This window comes from Eupeodes corollae, chromosome 1 (assembly GCF_945859685.1).
Source record: "Eupeodes corollae chromosome 1, idEupCoro1.1, whole genome shotgun sequence".
Lineage (NCBI taxonomy): Eukaryota > Metazoa > Arthropoda > Insecta > Diptera > Syrphidae > Eupeodes > Eupeodes corollae.
Window position 1 is genome coordinate 214,868,343 of NC_079147.1, and position 21,682 is coordinate 214,890,024.

General features: G+C 32.8%; 1 protein-coding gene across 3 annotated transcripts in view; it reads right to left on the reverse strand.

Annotated features, from left to right (window-relative positions):
- LOC129938474 (uncharacterized) overlaps nucleotides 1-20,927 on the reverse strand; it is a 30,395-nt gene extending 9,468 nt beyond the window's left edge. The window contains exons 1-9 of one of the 3 annotated variants that reach the window (XM_056046078.1): nucleotides 20,331-20,927; nucleotides 15,101-16,011; nucleotides 10,104-10,439; nucleotides 9,496-10,030; nucleotides 9,264-9,441; nucleotides 9,029-9,203; nucleotides 3,902-4,321; nucleotides 2,294-3,808; nucleotides 1,919-2,034 (exon numbers count right to left, since the gene is read on the reverse strand). In XM_056046078.1, the coding sequence (XP_055902053.1) occupies nucleotides 1,919-2,034; nucleotides 2,294-3,808; nucleotides 3,902-4,321; nucleotides 9,029-9,203; nucleotides 9,264-9,441; nucleotides 9,496-10,030; nucleotides 10,104-10,439; nucleotides 15,101-15,865 (4,040 nt within the window). In that variant the 5' untranslated portion in view covers nucleotides 15,866-16,011; nucleotides 20,331-20,927. The remainder of the gene's footprint in view (nucleotides 1-1,918; nucleotides 2,035-2,293; nucleotides 3,809-3,901; nucleotides 4,322-9,028; nucleotides 9,204-9,263; nucleotides 9,442-9,495; nucleotides 10,031-10,103; nucleotides 10,440-15,100; nucleotides 16,012-20,330) is intronic. The other 2 variants (XM_056046079.1, XM_056046080.1) reach the window with 2 other exon arrangements.
- Between the last annotated feature and the right edge of the window lie 755 nt (nucleotides 20,928-21,682).

The following is a 21,682-nucleotide window of genomic DNA, read 5'->3' on the forward strand; positions in this document are numbered from 1 at the left end:
ACAATATCTTGGATAAGCAGATGACATCGACATTATGGGAAGAACCAAACGAGCTGTTAGGTGCCTTCACTAATATCGAGTCTGAGGCGAAGAAAATGAATCTTGACATTAACAAGACAAAACGAAGTAATGTCGTCGAATAGAATCTATTCACACCGTAGACTTGGTCAAAATGTGACCATTGACAGGTACAACTTCCGCAAATGACTTCAGCGCGGAGATCAAACGTTGAATTACCCTTGCTAATCGCTGTTTCTTTGGCCTAAGCAAGCAGTTGAGGAATAAGGCCCTATTGCGAAGTACCAAAGAGACACTGTACAAAACTCTAATCATCCCAGTCTTGCTGTATGGTGCAGAAGGATGGACCCTCTCCCAGGCGGATGAAATATCTCTTGGTATTTTCCAGAGGAAGGTTCTGCGTACGATCTATGGTCCGGTTTGTGTCGACAGGCAAAGTAACTTCTGGTGGAGACGATTTAATCAGGAGTTATACAACCTGTACAGCGACTTGCCACTGGTAAAAAAACTGCGTGTTCAAAGCTTAAGATAGCTAGGGCATGTCGAGCGAATGAACATCGAAGCTCCAGCCCGTGGGTATTTAACGCCAAGCATGAAGGAACGAGAGCAGAGGCAGGCCTCATCTCCGGTGGAGTGGTCAAGTTGAGGTCGACGCACGTCAACTTGGTATTCGAGTAAACTGGCGAAAGATATTACTTAAGGCTCAGAAGCACAATGCGCTGTAGGGCCAACTAAAGAGAAAAAGACAAAGTGCCATTTATGAATAGTGGAAAAGGTGGTTAATTAAGTTTGAACGACAATAAGCAGCATTAAGTTTTCAACTGATTAAATTGAATTCGATTTTTGAATCCCACTCTACAATGCTGTTAAGGCAAGGATTAAGTTTATCATTATATATTCCCGAAGAGCAACGTTATGAATCTAAAATCGAATATAAAAAGCCTATGGAACTATCTACCCAGTAAGATGTTTGAGGCCGGAGATATACAAATGAGAACGAGTGTCGTATAGACAGAAAACAGCCCTGGAGTACACCAGCATTGATTATTCTCAGACTTAAACTCATCCAATACTACCGAAGCCAAGCCTTTTCGACAAGAGAACCTGGTGCCAAACTGTATTTAATGCTTTTGAAATATCAAGTGCAAAAATCTTACTTTCTCCAAAACGATCTAAAAATTTGTTTCACTGTGATGTCACAAAAAGTATCAGATCATTACTGCAAAATCTGTACTGGCGGTCACTAAGAATGCCTTAGACTGTGGCATTTGTGTCATTTACCATCGAAAAATGCTATAATCTTTCCAAATATCGAAAAATGTCAATATTTTGCTTGTCTTAAAACATCTGCCTTTAACTTATTGTGTCACAATTTTTGATGCATAAGACCTTATAAATCATCATTGCATCATATTGGAAGATTGCCAATTGTTTCTATTAGATGAGATCACGGCAAGTAAAAGTTGTAGTTGCTGCAGCGTGAGAGCTGTGGTCATTCTGTCTTGTTATTTGTCGTTATAGTGACACCTCTCTTTAAGTGATAATTCTTATTTCAATATAATTGCGGATTATTAACAATTAACAGAAATGAAGAAATAATGACAAATTTTTGTCTATTGTGAAAGAAATCTATCCTTCTTTCTTACTAAAGGGAAACTAAAGAACAACTTTAAAAAAAAAACTTATAATTAAAAAAATCTCTATTAAACCTAAAACATTTATGTAAATGATTTCAATGTAATGGAAATATTCATAAGTTACGAGATATCTAATCGCTTTGAATTGATGAATTCTAAGTATGTATTCAAATATTTAAGAAACTACAAGTTCGAAACAAAATATAATAATATTGTTTTCTACTTGAAACAAAATATGGTTAATTGTTTTTTAATTAAATTACCGTGGCAATAAACCTCGTATTGTGCTGGCAGTCATTGGTGGAGCCATTAAAAGCTCATCCATCATAAGTTCAGTATCATCATCATCATTGTAAGATGCACTTGATTTGGTCGGTGACTTTAATTTAAAAAAATAGAACGACATTAGTTACGAATTTAAAGTTAAAAGTATCATAACTTGGCCTCAATGTTCATCACAGGAATTAAAAGAAAATGTACTCTAAGTTTGATCTAAAGGTTAATTTTTACTTTTAAAATCGGTTTGGCTAAATCTTATGGGCAATAGTTTTACTTGGTAATAATCAAATCAAAACCAAGTATTTTAAATTCCTGGGATCATAAAGAAGCCTTAGTTTATGTAATACTGCAGTCCTTACCGATTGTGTATTTTCGGAATTGAGATGCCTATCATCATTATCGCCTCCGCTAGTCGGAGTGCCCCAAACTTCTTCGCCGGATGTCGCCCCCGAAGTGCAGTCATCCAACAAGTCCTCTCCATTATTTGTCAAACCTTGATGCTCACTATTCCATCGACCCAAATATTTATCAATAAAAGCTCGTGATTCTTCGAAGAAAGGCATTTTGCCAGCGACATAAGAACTAGCTCGTGAAGCCCAAGGTTTTTGGCCAGACTCGTCGGGGCTGAAAACTTTTTTGGTAACCACTTCAATATCATCGTCTCGGCTGTCAGGCTCGATATCTTGAGATTGTGCGTCATTATCGTCCTCTAGCTCATCGGGTGCATAATCGCCGTCGGAGGAGCGATTATCATCGGGAAGGTCTTCGGACGGGAGTTTTTCTAAACTGGACAGAGTTCCGTAGCGGCGGAGTGAAACACAATTCATTTGGCGATAGGGCGGTTCGTCGTCCTGAGGTGACTCGTCCGCAGAGTCCTCGGGTATATTCTCGATAACCGCTTGACGTGGTACATTGTTGAAGAGTAGTTTTGTGGCGGTACTGGTGATTATGCTTGTCGTGTTGTCCCAGACGTTTGTGGTAGTTTTGGACAGTAACGCATCTGGTGTGGGTGGAACGACGGCAATGGATGGCACAAAGGCAGTGCTATCGGCTTGTACAACTCTGGACACAGGTGTGAATTGCGCCAAGCCAATTAGCATCAAGGACAGACTATCATCGCCTTCGAAATCATCTTTGCAATCTTTGCAAACACACTTGCAATATCGATGGGGATTCTGCTTGTCCAAATCCAATGGCTGATGCTGGTTCTGATGCTTGTGCTGATGGGTGGTTTTTAAAGGCGATTGACTAATTGTAGTTGTGGGTTCTATGAGCTTGCACAGCTCCTGAGTAACTTTGTCAGGACTTATTGCCGTGCCCTCGAAATCAGCTGGTGTACACTCGCAATTGCAAATGTCACTGCTCTGACTGGTTGTCCTCTTTCGTGGTGATCGGTTTTTGATGGAATATCGATTTGGCTTTGGCGGTGGTACGGTGTGTTTCTTTGGTGATGGTGATGATGCTGGTGAAAGTTTTTCCTCTCCGCCCGAACAGTGGCCGTTTAGCAGAAGAGCTTCGTTTTTTGTACTTTCATCTAAAACTCGTATACTGGTGACTTGCTCGCCATTCGATTGAGAAACTATTTGAAGAGGGAGTTTTGATTCTGGTTTAGTGGTTGATGAAATTTGAGGCTGCTCCTCACCAGTGACGGTGCTAGTCGATGTACCATCAGACAAACTACTATGAGCTTTTGGGCTAAACCTACAGCAGCGGTTTGGTGATGCCTGACTATGTTGGACTTTAAGCGAATTACAAATCAAATTGGTTGGTGAAATGGATGATGAGCGTTGTTTTTGTTGGCAATTTGTATGGCAATGTCGACAAACTGTAAGCTTATCACCTACATTAACTACCGGGCTTGAACGAATTGTTATCTAAATATACAAAAAGGAACAGAGTGCGAGCAAAATGCAAGAAAGTGATTTATCTATTTCTGATTATGGGAAATCATGTGTATGGTGTCTTACCTGGCTATCGGACGTGGTGCTGTGGGACTGACTTTTCGTCTCACATTCTCGATCATCCATACTCAATTCTTCCACTCCACTATAACGTTTCCCCCCGAAACATGGTTGTGCTCTTAGAGCACCTTGCTCTTTGGCTAAATTAAGCTCTTTGGTACGATTCTCAAGCTGTGCTCGAGTCCAGTAGGTGATCTTTTCACTGCTATCCCCATCAGGATACAAAAGGTGTTCATCTTCTTTCCTAAGATTTTCTCGAGAACGTTGTGCAGCTAGTCGTGCTTCTTCCTGTTGCTTGTCCAGCTGGCCTTTCATCCAGTTTGCTAAGTGTAAGGCACTTGCCTTGGAGGTGCCGGTTTTATTCAAAATTCTACACTTTTCATCGATCAACATCTCGAACTGTTCTGCGGGGTTAGTTGAAAAACGCTATAGAAAATAGAATGAAAAGCATGTATTTAATTTTTCAATGCACGGGGGGAGGAGTTTGTGTTTTGGAAAATTGTGATGGGCTCGCAACTGTTTTTTTTTTTAAATCAATCAAGAATAGTTAAATGCTCAAGAACTACGTATACAGAAACATCAATGCTAGACAGAAAATATATTTCTAGAAACAAAAAATTATTAGTTGTCACAAAATAAATCTCTGAATGTTGATTAAAAAAAAATCGTTGATTAAAAACGCTTGTTTAAATTCTAAAATTTTGTATTCCAATAATAATTATTATTATAAACAATTTTAAGAGTCCATCACAATTTTCTCTTATCCTTTAAAAGCTTACATATAGTCCAATAATAAATTTAGCTAAGAGCTTAAAGCTCTGTATTCGGAATTGTCTATTCAATGGTTGCCAACTTGTTTTTTTTTTTCTATTTTTTTTTAATTTAGTATTTATTATGAATTATTACAAAATTTAAAACTAAAAAGAGGGCAATTGTTCATAAGATTAAGTTCTTTTTTTTAAGAACCGACAATCCCGAAAATCATATTATATGCTCTACAGGCTGGACTAACTCTGTTGGACTATTTTTAATGCAAACAATTTTTGTACTTAAACAAATATTAATTTTCCAACAATATTTAAAAAAAACTCACAAGCGTTTTTATTCAAAGAAAAATTTATTATTTATCTGTATTTTTGTTTTCGCCAAAGTCTTGTTGTATTAGTTTATTCATATTTTTATATATGTATATATGTAAGTCTTATAAAAATAATATTTATATTACTGTATGTATTTTTCTTATAAATTGAATATTGCAAATTTAAAATTTAATTTAATGATGATTCTGTTTGTATTTTTTTGTTTACAATTTGAAATTCTTTCAACAAATTTAATAATTTATATTTTTGTTTTCACTCATAATAGTTAATTTGTTTTAAAAATCTATTAACAATTCTAATATTTTCATTTTTTCACAACACTATAAGCTCACACACATAATATTAATAAATATATAGTGTACAATGTACATATCGAATCTACATGAATATTTGTATATGTATGTATATTTTGTTTTATGAATGAAGGTATAGTAATTATTCTAAAATAGCGAAGTAGACGAAGTTTTTATGTACAGGGTGTTCGGGAAAGAAAGGATAATCCTTAAACGTCGTAAAGTTCAATTTTTGACTGCTGTAAAACCAGAAATAATAAGGATCTACCTCAAAGGGTGCTTTAAATATGTTAATTTGATTCACATATATAAATTATATACATTTGCTTTTGCAAACAATTTTCTACACTGTTGTTACCAAACCATAATTGGTTAAAAAAAGTTATACATTTCAGACTTTTCTTAACTAAACATTAAATTAATTTGTGTTATTTAAAAAAATTTTAAAAAATCTTTCGAAAAGTAAAGAAAGTTACATGTCTTGAGTGCCCTTTTTATTTCCGGTCTCAGAGCATCCATTAAGTTGGCTATAAACCGTTTTAGGATCATTCATAGACACCCTATATTTTGTATATATGATTTAAGTATATAGAAGGTGGAGAAATATTAAATATGACGGCGGTGGTGACATAACAATGTGTAATTAATACCATCGGAGAATTTTTGTATAAAAGAATTGAATCATTTGATGCTAATTTTAATTTGACTTATGATGAATTTCCTTTTATTAAATTTATAAAATCAACATAAAATTAAATCAATAAAATATTTGTTTAGTATTTCCATAAAAAGAGGGAACACAAATATAATAATTTACTATATAGTCTAATTGAATTAAATTTTCATTTAATAAATTTAATCAATCCTAATTTGTTTTAATTTAATTTTAAATGAAATTGCGCTATATTCAGGTTAAGTTTTCATTCTTACAGACTGATTGATAATCCCGGCATTGAAATGTTTTAAATAACATGAATTATTATAATTTTTCGTTCTGCATAGTTTTATAATTAGATATAATTATATAAAGCTTAAAAAATATTTTTTTATTTCGTAATTTCAACTTTTTCAGAAATTTGAGCTAAATTTTATTTGAATTTCACGTGAAACATTTGTTTTTGTCTAATAGTTTGAGCCTCTTAAGTCCTAAAGTATAAGTTCTCTTAATTCTTCTTACTAAGAGTCTTAAAGTTAAAACATAAAATAATGAAATAATTAACAAATAATATAAGCTAGGTAGTAAATATCTTCAAAGATCCAAACTTCATCTTTGTTGAGCAAAACCTATGTAGTAAAGATTTTAAATTGGATAGCATTTTACTTTAATCGTTTAAGTTCTCTTTGTCATGTGTACGCCTACAACATTAACGACGCAACATTTTTCAGTTCAAGTTTGAAAAATCTTAAAATTTGGTTTCTTTAAATCAGATATGTTATCGAGGCTTCGTTGTCATGCTTCTTACTCTCAGTGTAAATAATGTGCCGGTTTTATTACAAGAGTTACGACAGTTTTTTAAGTACCAACAAAGACCAATACATCTTCAGACTTGTGAAGAGAGCCCTCGAAATTCTGACAACTTAAGAATATTTACTTCTGTCAAATAGGTTGACGTTCAATTTTCAATGTGTTGTTTTTATTGTGCGATTTGAGAGGTAACCACTTAGTGTGTATCTTAATTGAAATACCTTAAATAAATATATATCTACATTTAAAGTAAAACGTAAATGAAAGGCGTTTGATTAATGAGGCATGGCGCCATCCATACTAATGATATCTTTTAGTTCAACAAAATTGAGTGCTGCAAGTGAAACCGGGGCTTAAAACGCATCATAGCTGTCAAAAACAACCTCAACTGCTTTCGAAAGAGTTTGAGGACGATTTCAACTCTTACGAAAGTAAAAGCAATTTTTGTATAAAATGCTTTCGCAACTTCAAAACCTCTAAAAGACAAATGCAAAAGTGAAAATTTAAGATTCTCGTCCAGCTTCGTCTAAAGTTTTTAGTTTTAATTTTTGTATTTAGTGTGCCTATTCAAAGTTTTGACAGCTATTGTTGTCAGTTTTGAATGTACTTCTTCACTGTTTTCACAACTAAGTCACGATATGCAACAAATATCGAATACCCCAAGAAAACACTTAAGGTTGCGATAGTCAAACATGAAGAAAAGCTTGTGTCAAAAGAAGTAAAAAGCCAATGATTTCAGTGAGTTGGGTCTTGAGCAAAAAAAGGGAAAGAAAAAGGTTTTGCATGATCTCCAGGCTAAGTTAAACCTTTTTTGACAAGAAAACAAGCATCCTAAAAATAGTTAATAAAAAACATAATATACAACAACAAAACTATATATGTAGTATGTATGTATATATAAAATAAATTATCACAACCTCTTTTAATCTTATTTGGCACAGCTAGAGAGCTTTTTGTCTAAAATGTCTTAAAAATATTATTCTTAAACGTTACTGTTTACAATTTGACTATATTGATGAGCTTTCAAAGCTTTTACAATAAGTGGTTATTTACTGCGCTTGTTGAATCAGACAGAAATTTAATATTTTGAGTATTTGCTCAGAGCATTATCTCTATTTTAATTCATGCCAATTCAATGAATAATAACTTACATAAAATTAAATATTACTAAATATTTTTCGAATAAAAGCTATAGCTTCAAAATAAAAAATATTGCTGATAGCTCTTAAAAACATATTATAACTTCGTGTAACTAAATATTTATTTATCATAGAAAAAAACCAATACTAGCTATAAAACAAAAAATATATTTCTAATTTTAAGAAAAAAAAAAACAAATAAATTTTCGTTGGTAAATGTATGCAAAGACTTGTAAAAGGAAATTTTTTAAACATCATGCATTTTCAAAATTATCTACATTTAAAGTTCTCATCTAGAATCATAGATCTAAGGAATCTGGTGGCGTTGGTTCAGTTGGCAGCACTCCATATGGATCGTCATCGCCAAAAAACAAACACTCCTCGACGTCAGTGTCATAGTTGGTGTCTAAATTGACTTGATGAAATTCCAAATCAAGTTCGAGTAGATCCCATGAACCACCGAATTCGGCGAGAGGGATTTTTTGTGAATCGACTTTTGGATGCAAAAAATTTTGAGACTGTGTTCGAGTCATGTTGTCTTGTAGGATAAAGTCATTTGAAAATGCATCTGAGAGACAACGCTTGGATGATGTTGGGGAAATGTTTATAGTGGTTGGCGTATCAGGTGTTGCCACCGAAATATTAGCGGAACTTCCGTCTGCCAGAGGTATTGATTCATCAATGAACGATCGCCCCACCGAACTTATACTAAATTCGACCCTGAGTGATGGTTTTCCGTTAGCTTCAAGCGACTCAACTGCAGCTTCGGGAATAGCTGTCAAGCTTGTCACTTGGTCAGAACAAAAGGTTGTTGTATTGATACTACTGCCGCTAAGGCTAAGCCATACGGCTGGCGATGAGTTGTGTCCTGATTTGCCGGCGCTATTCGCCAAAAGCGGACTTTGTGAGTCCTCACGAGAATACAGGTGGCGTCGGCCAAGCGATACTGAACGTAATGACGAGGTTAATAGTTCACTTGAACTGTGCTCGTTTGGCTGTTTTTGCCGTTGTGACGGTGGGGGCGTCATGTTTGGCAGATTGCTATATTGAGATAGAGAGTTACGATGCACTAAAGAGCCAGCTAGTTTTTGTAAATTCTCAAATGATTCTTCTGGTTTTCTTCTAAGGGAACGCACCTGTTGAGACTGTTGATTTTTCAAATTAATGGAATCCATCGAGGATAGTTTCATAGATGCTACAGATGCTGTTGCAATACCGATGTCGCATAGAGGAACTGATGTATTGAGAACGTCAGGTGAGTCCAAGGGACTAGAGAGTGGTGTAGATCCAAGGGCTGCATTTACTAAGAATCTGAAAGAGAACGTAGAAATGATTCTTGGTCATATTTTTAATGGAACAAAAATAGCTTACATCTGTCGTTGAAGAAGATTCTGCCATACGGCTTTCAGCTCTAATGATGGTGCACGCAGAGTAAGACTTTTACGCCTCGCATTCTTTTTTGGTGTGCGAGTAAGATCGGGTGCACAGTAACCAGTCGGGCTTTCTGCAAATCGGCCATTTGGATCGACTGTGATCCTGAACTCTGCTGCTGCAATTTAAAAAAAAATGTTAAGTTTTGGCTAATTTGAAAAGCTTTATTTACTTTTTTTCCTCATGTGAAAACATGAATCGACAATATTAGCAATGGGAATGGGTTCCTCCATTATGAACAATACGCGATCTCGACTGACTTTGGCAAAAACGATAATATCACTGAACAGTAAAGTCCAGTACGGTTTTACCGAGCGCCCTTCGACACGGCTCAAATCGCCACCAAAAATCCATTGTCTTCCTTGGACAGCGAGTGTAAAGGGTTTGCATTTCGTGAATACCATTCTTGATTCAAGATCCTGAAGGGTAAGTAATGGACGACCCTCACCCAGTGGTTCCATCAATCCGCTGCTCACAGTTATTTCCCTATAAGCAGCTTGTAGCTCATTAATGACCGATGTAAAATTCTTATGCTCTTCACTGTCAACGTGGCAATTGGAGGCTAGCATCTGCATAAGTTTCAAGATCTCACGAAAATGTTGCAATGGACGATGGATAAACATTGTGAGATCGGGGCGTTTTCGTGGCACTTGTGGTTCCGTAATGAAAGCAACGAACTTTGAACCAGCTTGTCGGGATTTATTGACCTACACAATACATTGGAAGTAAAATAAGTTGTTGAAATTAAAAAAAAAAAAAACAAAAGAAAAACCAACTTACCAAAACACAGTCAGCTCGTTTAATGCCATTGCAGTATTTTTTATAAGCCGCGCAAATGGCTGTTGTCTTTGACAAATAAACACGAGACGTAAAATTTAATTGTGGCTCCTGATCGTCGTTTATCAATTGTTCCAAAATATCTTCAGATATTCGACGTAATTCGTCTATATTTTGAAATAATGTTCGATGATCATTTGGTGAAATAAGATCAGTACGTTCTACTAGAGGTTGAACAAATCGTTGAAGACCAAAGAGTATGGCTGACACAAAATTCTGTTCACGGCTTATTAGCTGCAGAAGAAATCTATGACGATTATCTGTGATAGGTGCGATGGACTGAAAATAAAGAATTAATATTAAATATAACTATTTTCAATTTCTATTTTCTAGAGGCTACAAAACTAACTTTGACAATCTTTTCTAAACTAAAACAGGATGATTATAATTATAGTTTAAGACATAAATAAGTTGAACTTCTATAACAATGAAAAGATGATTTAATTATGCATTTTTTTGTATTTCTCCTTGTATTCAATTAAAAGCTTAGGTCTTAGATCTTCAGCAACCAACACTTTGTGAGAATTGTATCTGTTATAGGCGCCTAAAAAAGGTAGTGCACAGTGAATGTACCTAAAGTACAATTCCATTTGATTTATTTTTTCACTTATTTTTAATTTTGATACTGCTCTTGAACAATGTGTGCGTATGCGTTCAGCTTTAAAAGAAATACTTAGTTTAATGAATGATTTATGTGAATTCTAAAAATCTAAAATTATTTTCTAGAAACTATTAAGTAAGTAAATTTGCAAAAGAGTAAAATAAGAAAGAAATTCTATATAAAAAGAAGAAAAACTTGACATAAAATATATTTTTAAAATAATACAATGTTTCACAAATAAAATAGAAACAGAATTAATATTAAACAAAATGACTCAACATTTTCAAGAACTACATGTAAGGCGCCAGTGATAGCTATCATTGAAGTCGATCCGTACAAATTTTTGATTCCATATTTGACGGTAATTTCCGTTGATTAGAAATGAAAATTATATACTGACCGATCGGAAATCACACAAAGAATTGTTTTTGAGAAAAAAGTGTAATAATTGCGAATTTATTTTTTCGATAAAATTGTATTTTTCTATTTTCCGGACGGAAATTCATTTTCCTAAACAGCTGATACTTTTTAAAAGTGAAACACATCGTTCCACTGATTTGTGTTTTAATTTCGCACAATTCCTATGAAAGATTTCTATCAGTAAAAATTGTTCGGTGAATTTCAATCAGGAAATGTTTTTCATTGATAGCTATAAGCAACCAGTCAAAAAAATCCCAATGATTGTTTTCAATTATGAAAACCAAGGATAGGTATAACTGGCGCCTAAGCAGTTATATTTGCAACTATAACGGTTAATTCAGAAAATGCGATAACAGAGATTTAGCACTTTTGCTTTTTTGAAGAGACAGTTTTGAAGAATTTCACAGTTGATATTTCATTCTTCTGAACTCCCGAACATGGAACACCTGAGCTAATAGTTGATAGAGAGTTTCTAACACTTTTTCAACTAAAACTACCCTAAAATCTTGATTAAAGTAATTTAAGAGAGGGGTTTAGAAAATCTGAAGACCGTATTTTCTGAAATCAAATTCAGCTAATTTCGATTGAGTAAAAAATCAAAATAATGAAAGTGGGAAATTTATACTAAACTTTAAGAGCTGAATTTCGAAAGCAGAATTTGTACTTCAATTTATAAGTAGTCCACTAGCTGTGGATTACTTGCTTGTGTGGACACATGGTACAACTGATTTCTATTTCAACCACAAAATAAAAATAACTCCCACAAATATTTTGCTTATAAAAAGAACTACTTATATATGTTCATGTACAAATGTACATACATAATTAAATCAATATAAAAATTAAATTATTTACTGGATTTCTAACCTAGATGTAACATTTTTAATTTAACCTAACACGCACTACAAACGGCTAAGTTCAATTTAACGATTATTTTAAAACATATTGAATTCTATTTTTGACATTGACATTTAATCTTTAGTCTACTTTATACTTGTATGTTATGCTTACATGATATTTATGTGGCTTGTCATTCGTTATCGTAAAAAGCTCTTTGCAAGGTTCTTAAAATAGTCCGATTTTTAAATCGTGATGGTGCATAATTGGGTAATAGAGTCTTGAGTTCCCAAGGGAGTCGTTATGTTTAGTTCCTGTGGTACTTTAAAAAGAAATCCTAATATGTTGAGAGGTATTCTTTTAACGAAGGCTTTGATATATTTTCAAACAAAATTTTAGGCTTTTAATAAACGGTCTTCCCGGTATTGTTCTCACTCTTGGACTCATCAGTTAATGAGTAAGAAAAACTTGTCAATACGTAACTTTTGTTTGTTTTGGTAACAACTTAAAGTGAACCAGATTTCACCAGAATTAAGTTTTCAATTTTTAAAAGCTAGAAAAAGGTTAGCCCAAATCAAAGCTGAATGGTGTATAATAAGAAAAGTTTTTTGATAAAAATTCTATATGTGTAAAAACAAGAAGAACGAAATGCTGTAATTATTGGACTGGTGATTTTTTAGCTATTATCTTTTTGGCAGTACTGGTTTAAAGAGCTGACTCACGTTTCGTGTTTTGTTTCACTGTCAAACATCTTCAGTTTGGACTATAATTTAACGATAAATCGTCTTACAAACGAACAATGCATGCAATTTTTTTAATTTTATTATTAATATGCGTGCTCTGTTAAGAAAGTTCATCACGCGCTTCTTCCATTTTATGGTTAGTTTAATCGACCCTCTGAAGCGACTATTCGCACTATTGTGACTAAATTGGCACCAAATTTACATTGTTGGACATTAAGCCACCAACACCCTTCAGTAGAGCGCGAACTGAAGAAAATATCGCAGCTTTATCAGCCAGTGTTAATGATGACCATTAATTATCGATTCGTCGCCGTTCGCAACAATTGGGATTCTTTTACTCAACAACGTTGACAATTTTGCGGACGGATTTAGGTGGGATGCATATCAAAATACAGCTGGTGCAAGAATTAAAGCCTACTGCGACGTTAAATTTTTGTTGAATGGGCTCTTGGAAAGTTGGCCGAAGATCAACTTTTTTTTACCGACAAATTGTGTTTAGCCACGAAGCTCATTTTTGGCTCAATGGGTACGCAAATAAGCAAAATCGTCGATTTTGGAGTGAATATCAGCCAGAAACATTGAGACAGTTGCCATACATCCGGAAAAAGTCACAGTTTGGTGCGGTTTATAGACTAGTAGCAACATTGGACCGTACTTATTCAAAGATGAAGCGAATCGTAACGTAATCGTACCGTGAGATGATATCCAACATTTTTTCCAAAATGCAAGAGCTCGACTTGCATGACATGTGGTTTCAACGGGACGGTGCAACATGCCAAAATTGGACTAAGCGGATGGACCATTTGAGGCGCAGTCGAGGTCAACATTTGCATGAAATACTCTTCAAGCATTAAATTATATGGACCTAACTTTCAATCAAATAAAGATTTCATGCATTTTATTTAATTGTATTTGTTTATCACCCTTTATGTCCTAAGTATTCAAATTTCGGGGTCTCATTCCGTACTCATTTCGGCACTAAGTACTTAATGGGTTATAATGCTGTATTAAAAATACTGTATGTCAAAATTCTGTATTATACAATTTAGTATGAAGAAAATTCTGTATGGTCAATATTCTGTAAGACACATTTTATATTTAAAAAATTGTTTTGATAATGTTAAAATTTAAAGCATTTTGAAGGACAGAATGGTCAAAGTATTTTTGAGAATAAGGAATCTTAACAATTTTTTACTAACACTTGCAAAACATTTAAGAAAATGACATGTTCTGTACTTATATTCTTTGAATAGACGTGAATTGTTTGGTAAAAGTTATTAGTTTTCAAGTTTTAAGTGACAGTTCAATATTTAGATTTTTCGGGAGCTGTCCGAATGCTGTATTGTTAAAATACTGTTTTTAATAATACTGTATAATACAGGAAGCTTTAACATATCAATTAGTCTTTTATATGCCATTTTATTTAATTTGGATACAACAATAGTTCTGTTTTTCAAGAAATATGATACATTTAATCGAGTGTTGGGTTTTTCTAAACACATTTTGTAAGGATACAGTATTTAAGGATGGAAAATTCGGAGATACAGCATTATTACATTCATTGTTTGGTTCATATAGAATTTCGGTATTCAATATTCTAAGCTTACATTGTTTTGAAGTAAAGAATTTTAGAAATACAGAATTATGACCAAATAGTATCATACAGAACTTTGATACGAAATTTTAATCACACAGAATCCTGAAAACATTATTTTGAACCGCTCACCATTTTTGTTATAAAATTTTGAGCCTAGATTTATTAAAATATGTTCTACGTAAGTTACATGAAGCAAATTTGCAAAAAAGTTTCTTGACAAAGTTTCAATGAAAAAACCTTATCTTCATAATAGAGATGAAGTCCCACGAACAACTTTAACTTTTGTTTAAAAATTCTTAAAAAATATTAATGATTGAATAAAATCAGCACTGCGTGGAAGCTTTTAATATTCATTTTTAAATCTTGAAATTCAAAGAACCGTCTATGCATGAATTCTATTTTAAACTGACTTTCCTGACTTTTTTTTATATTTCAGAACTAATTATGAGTCCAAAAGTTTTAAATTTCATTCCAAAATATAAAGAACTTTATATTAGTCTTCGAAAAATTTCACTTTCCAAAACTATATTGAAACTTTTAATGAATTTTTGATTTGCCGACACTCGTAGAACCAAAAAAAGTAAAACTTCAAGATCAACCTGTTTATCAAAAGGTTCCTTTATTACTTTACCACTCTTCCCCAAAACAAGTTGACTTTCCGTCACGTTAATATCGATAATTCCACAAACCTACATTTTTTTGAAAGTAAAATGAAAAAATAAAAAAAAATACAAACTCTTACCTCTTTGCTAAATGTAACCTGAGGCAAATGAAGACGTTTTTTCGCGGCTTCCAATGTAGAACTACTTGAACATGCAGTCGATGGACGAATATGGCTTGATATAGGCACAGTTTCAGTATAGTTACTGGCCGCACTTGTAACCCGTGATTTGCTCTCTATCCCATTCGCAGCTACCCCGCTACGATGGCTTGGCGCATTCGACGATGGCAATGTCACACCCACCGCAGTCGATGCTAAGCCCGTAGCTGTTGCCGAAGAACCTGACCTTCGAAAAGTTTCCATTGTCAATGTATTGCCCTGTGATCGAATTAAGTTCAATACATCGGCTTCTGGCATTGTGACAACATTATGTTTGTCAATAAATATCACATAATCTCCGGGCAGAATGGAATTGATATCGGCCGATAAGCCAGGTTCAATTTTTTCAATACGTGGCGGATGGGTCCAGACAATTGAAAATCCAAAGCCTCTATCAGCAGTGCGGGTTAGTTTCTTCGTCATTGTGAATGGCGTTCGTCCTTGGCTTGGTTTTGTTCCGCTGGTAGGTGCCTCGTTCGGTGGATCAAGCTCAAGGAACCTTAGAAACAGATTTTCATCGGCATCTCGCTGGTGGATTGCTTTTTTACTTAGTGTTATTGGCTGATGTGTATTGGGATTGTGATGGGAATTTGTATTGGTGGCTGGCATACTGTCGAGACTTAGGACTTCTTCTTCGACGGATTTTTGGCGTGCTGCAGCAGCCGTACGTTTATCTGCAGTAGACATTTTGATTGTGGTTTTTGTATAGGGTTTGGCTGGAGGTGTATTGTTAAATTATATCGACATAGTTGTTCTTAAAGGCTGTATGCGCCTTCTAATGCATTCAGGGCAGTAAAACTGTTCCTAATATACATCCAATAAATGAGTATTATCTGTAAGGAAGGAAAAAACAATAAATTAATTATGTATGTTTGTTCTTGAACTTTGTGTAAAGACTTGTTGATGAAATGAAAACATAAAAGTTCATATTTTCCAACAGAAGAATATAATAAAGCTTGTTTAATCGTGGAAGGAATTTGACTAATAAGCCCTTGGTAAATCAAGTTGAAGGCCAATACTAATTTATCTTATTAAATAGACAGAAAATAAAATGAGGAAACTGAGTGAAATAAAAAACAGTAGACAACGTTTTTAAAGCTTAAAACCTAAGTCCAAAATATCTTGTAAAAAATGTTTGTTAACGCTTAGATAAATTAGATTAATTAGAATTAAGAAATTAAAATTAGATTTTAGATTTTTTATTTAGTCAAAAAAAACTTAATATTGGTATTAAACAAACTTAAACAAAATTGCAACAAATCAAATAATTGATCACAACGATTATTTGTAGGCGACTGTAATTTTTCATAACTTCGAATTATGAATCGAATACTAACTGAACTATTTTCTAAAAAATAAAAATAGGAGATAACTTATTTGTCAAAAAATAATTTACTACGTTTTTCATGTGCAATTTAATTTAATCAATTTTGCAAGGCCCTTTTTATAAATTTTGAAGTTTTTTGAATTTTTTAAAATTTGTTTTATAAATTTCGAAGTTTTTTGAATTATTTAAAATTGATAAAATTGTTCATATACCAGGTACCCTTTTTTGCATTACTTCTTTAAATGTATAACTTTAATGTTTGTTGAATATATAACGTTTCGAGGTACATAAAACCTAGATAAAATGGTTTCTAGGTTCTATATGTGTTTGCGTCTACATTTTGCACGTTGGGAAACCTTTTTCGCGGCTATATCTCGAAAACAGTCAGAAATATAAATAAATTTCGTGTGAAGGATGTAAAAAGGAGTTTCAAAAAATTGAAGGGGTGTTTTTTTACTACAGCAATTTAAACAATGAAAAATTTGGTTGAGCCAAACCAAACCAATAATGCTTCAATTAATTTGTTTGTTTTAAACATCTTGTGACATGATACCAAATTGGTCTAAGTTCGAAAAAATATTCTATTGACCGTTTTCTAATACTTTTTGAAAAAATGATATAGTATTCGAAGTTATTATATGCATCAAAAAATAAGGTTTTTGAAATCTGGTAACATTTTTAGAGAAATCATAGCGACATTTTTTTTTACAAAAATAAAAGTCTAAAAAAGATGCAGCTAGATAAGTCGGTTAAAGTTGATTTTCGAAACTTTTAAAGATATTGCCTTCAAACTGATTTAATATGCAATTTCGAAAATGCACATGTCTTATATTTTTTCAAATGCGTTTTTATATCAATGTGAGGTAAATGCTTATCTACACACATTATAATCGAAAAAAGCACGAGGCGATTCATTTAGTGACTGCGACAGAAATGTGTCTGTTGTCAAAAGGAAGTTTAGACGCGAAGATCAATATATTGATCTGACTATAAAACCGACCAGTACCGCAAAATATAAAGTGGAAAAAGTCAATACCGTAGAGATTGAAGATTTTAAGAAATGGAAGTTTCGAAATAGCTGTACCGATAATTCAGAAAGTTGCTTTTTAAGTGTCGACTTTTTATGAATTTGCTTTTGACCCAAGGAATCCTGGTGACGTTTCCTAAAAAGTTTACATTCTTTCAAAAGTAAAAGATGTTTGTAGTAGCTTACAAAGGAATTTTATATAAATCACCTACAAATTGCTGACATTTTAATGGTGAAACAATACTTGCGTATTTTATTCAAATCAGTAATTTTCCACAAAGGCGAATCAGACAAATATAAAGTATCACATTGATATTAATTTTAAAATAAATAAATTCATCATTTCTCAAAGGCTTACTAACATCAAAATGTATCTAAATATTTCGTTTCAGATATTATGCACTAGTTAGAAAAATAATCAGTTTTTTCCATTCCTGAATATTTTTAATTTTCAGAAATGTGACATTTTCAAAATTGAATATTTAATTGTATCTTACAAAAAATACTTATTTAACATTGAGTAAAAAAACCTACAAAAACACTTCAGACAATTGGTAAAAATTCATGTTCCATTCGAATATCTCGAGAATAAATAACGATAATGACTTCAAAATTATTTCGTTCTACTCAAAATTTTGCTGTCGACCTAAGAATATGTTCTTAAGAAAATCCAACCGGTATTTTTAATTTTAAAAAACTCAATAAAAAATTGGCTTTCGACTAAAAACTGGCCAACTTTTATTTTAACAAATCCCGAAAACCTACAAAAACAACACAAAACTGATAAAAATCAGTTATCGACTCAAGTAAAAAATATAATGACTGAAATTTTGTTGTATATTTAGACAAAATGTTGCTATTAATATTTTGTTTAAAATATATAAATAAATTAGGTGGCAACAATCTCAACTATTGCTGTGTGCGAGTACTGTTTTCAGGGACAGAGGGGACCTACAGTTTTAAGCCGAATCAGAACGGCTAAATTGAGAAACCACATTTCATGACAAGAATTACTCTTGGAGGATTTTTCAATTTCTCGCAACAGTCAGTACTCGTGCAAAAACAACTTTTTAGATGGTACAGGCAGGAATTGAACCCAAGTCCAACGCACTTACCTCATGCCTCGGGTACTACAATATTTTGTTAAACTTTAAGCAAAATGGACAGACAGGCAATAATGGGAAATTTTTGGTGTGGCCTCTTTTTAAAGTAAGTCTATTCAACATATTAAATGACAGCTGTCAAAGTGACCAAAAAGTAAAAGTAGCAAAAACAAAGACTTTGATTAAGGTTATTGTGTGCAGATACAATTTCTAACATTATAAATATTTAAGAATTTATATGTAAAATCCCAAAATTTCAAAATGTCAAAACGTATCAGAAGGTAAAAGTTGCCAAATTGGTTTTGAAATTTACCAAACATATGTGGAAACATTTAAACAAACTTATGTCTTGTAAAATTTCCATTTTAAATAAGAATTAAGGAGTTTCACTTCACATTAGACCGGCATTCACTTGATTCAAATTCTTCTGTAAAAAATGCTTTACTATACCTATCTGCAAAAAATTTAAATTGTCTTCTGTTTTGGTATACCGCAGCGAAAACACATTTTTAAGTTTGTTAAAATTTAAAACAAAACATCTTTCATGAATGTCGCTGACAAGTTTTTTTTCCAAATCTAAAATGGTTCAATAAAATGTACGTCTTAAAGCCCTTTAAACGGATCCATAATTGAATAAATGACATAATCTACAACAAACTGTTAACATATTCTTTTGGCTCTATGCAAACAATTTATCTTAAATCTATATTGAATGTGGGCACGTCGAAAACAGACATTCATACATATCTGAAAGCCAGACACATACTCGTATATACTTCTATTCCTAAAAATAACAATTATAAAACTGGCAGCTTCAAACGATTAGGAATCTGATTTTTTAAGCTGTATAAGTAGAAAAAGTGGGCGAAAGGCGAAATGAATTCAATATGCATCAATAAAATATTCCATAATAAGCTTTTTTACTTCCGCATTTCCTGCACATGTCAATCCAAAAAAAAAAACAAACAACAACATACTCGCCATTATCTGACAGATCCCTCCCTCTCTAACAGTTATATTGCCAAAAAGATTTGACAGTTTTTAAATCTTTAGATTACTCACAATCTCAGACTAAGGCTCGCTCTCACTCCTAAATCCTTGAATTCTTTTTATCCAACAGATAAAAAGGACAAAAATTATGTGATGGTGGTACGTATAGGTGGAACAGGTTTCTATACATAAATTCTCCAAGTTTCAAATTTTAGAATCACTACACTTAACAATTACAAGGATTCAACTAACAAAAAGAAAATAATTTAATCAAAATCCACTCTTTTGAATTTCCTGTACAAAAACTACATATTATTTAATTCACATAAAATTGTAGCATGTTGAATTTTAATTTTCTCTAGAGTCTCGTGCTGAAATTAGATCACACACAACTTCCTATTTCCCTTACAACCTCAACCTCCATGTCCTGTCCATATACCAAGTACCAAGGCGGAGTTAAGTTAAAAACCTTTTTCTATATAACGAAACTAAAATATTGAAATGCTGAGAGAAAGCTGCGAGATGGATATGATATGAAAGGCGAACAAATTCTATCAAAGAAAAAATTATATCTAGAGCTTTTACCTTAACGAGAACTAGTGGAAATTTAAAGAATAACTTCCTATACTTTCCAGAAACATAAAAATAAAATAAAAATTATTAAATTTAGTTTTTCTTTTTTGTTTTAATTTTCATTTAACTTACATTTAAGTGCAAAGAATAAAGTTAACCGATAGATTTAATCCATGTCCTTTTTTTTAAAGTTAAATCCTTGTAAGATAGGCCGATAGATATATGATTTTTAGTTAAATTAAACTATTTAATAGTTTCACAAACACACACACACAACCTTTCTTTGTAACAACAATATTAACAACTAAAGAAACAACAAAAAGAAAAATACTTAATTCTTTTAAATCGTTAGCTAGAATTATTATAAGAATTTTTCTTCCTAACTAATTTATATAGATACTTCGCCTTCGAAATATTGATTTTGGTTTTCGTTTCTTTTTTTTTCTTTTTCAGAAAAGTCTTTTGGCAGAGAAAATTTCACAGCATTTAAATACAGAGTAAGTAATAATTCTTTGATTTTACTTAAAATTAGTAGTTAATTGATGAAAACTGCTTTAAAAAACTAAATTTTCTAAAAAACACAACCAACCGATTAATATAGATAGGGAAACACTTTTCTTTCCTGGACTTTTCCTGCTTTTTTTCTTCTTTTTTCTTGAACTACACACAGAAAATATATGCGAGTAGAAATTTAATACCAACGAGCGCGATAGCAATGTACCAATGGAATGAAGGAAAAGATGTGTCAAAAGGTTTTTAGAAGCCAATGTATTTTACGTTCCGCCGTATTCAAGCTTATAACCATCGTTTCAAGAGCTTTCATCCTTAAAATGCTCATTATTTGCTCTATCTTTCTCTCTCTCCTTCTGACTCTCAATCTCTCTCTCTCTTTCTCTTTATTTTTTGTGTCTTCCTTTCAGTTATGAAAATGAATATGAAGTAGAGCGGATGGGGTGGTTTTTGTAGGGTTGTTGATAAATAGTGTTGATGTAAGAATGCAAACAAATGTAGAACCAAAGAAGAATAGAAGTCCTCACACGAGAACTGTAACTGTAACATACCTATAGAAGAGACAGGATATGGGGTAGTTGGATACCTGAGAAGAGAGATATTGTTCGTTCGTGTCGTGCTGATTATGAAGTAGGATTTTTAACCGACTTTCGCTTGACAGAATCGTTAATGTAGTAAAGTTTTTTTGTCACTCTCTCTCACGCGTGCGTTTAAACACCCTATAATATAATTCCTACACATTTCTTTCAACACCTGAAACAGCTTATACCCACTTCATGTCACGTTTCTGTGTCATTTTTTTTTTTTTCATTTTTTGAAAACAAATCATTTGGTTTTGACGTTTCCTGTTTAATTAGCTGTTAGTTATTTTGTGTTCAATACACTTAAATTTCGTTAGTGTTTTGTTGCTGTATTGTTCCACTAGGTTTCTTCTAAGATTTTTCAAAACTTAAGGAAAGTGTATATTGATGCTA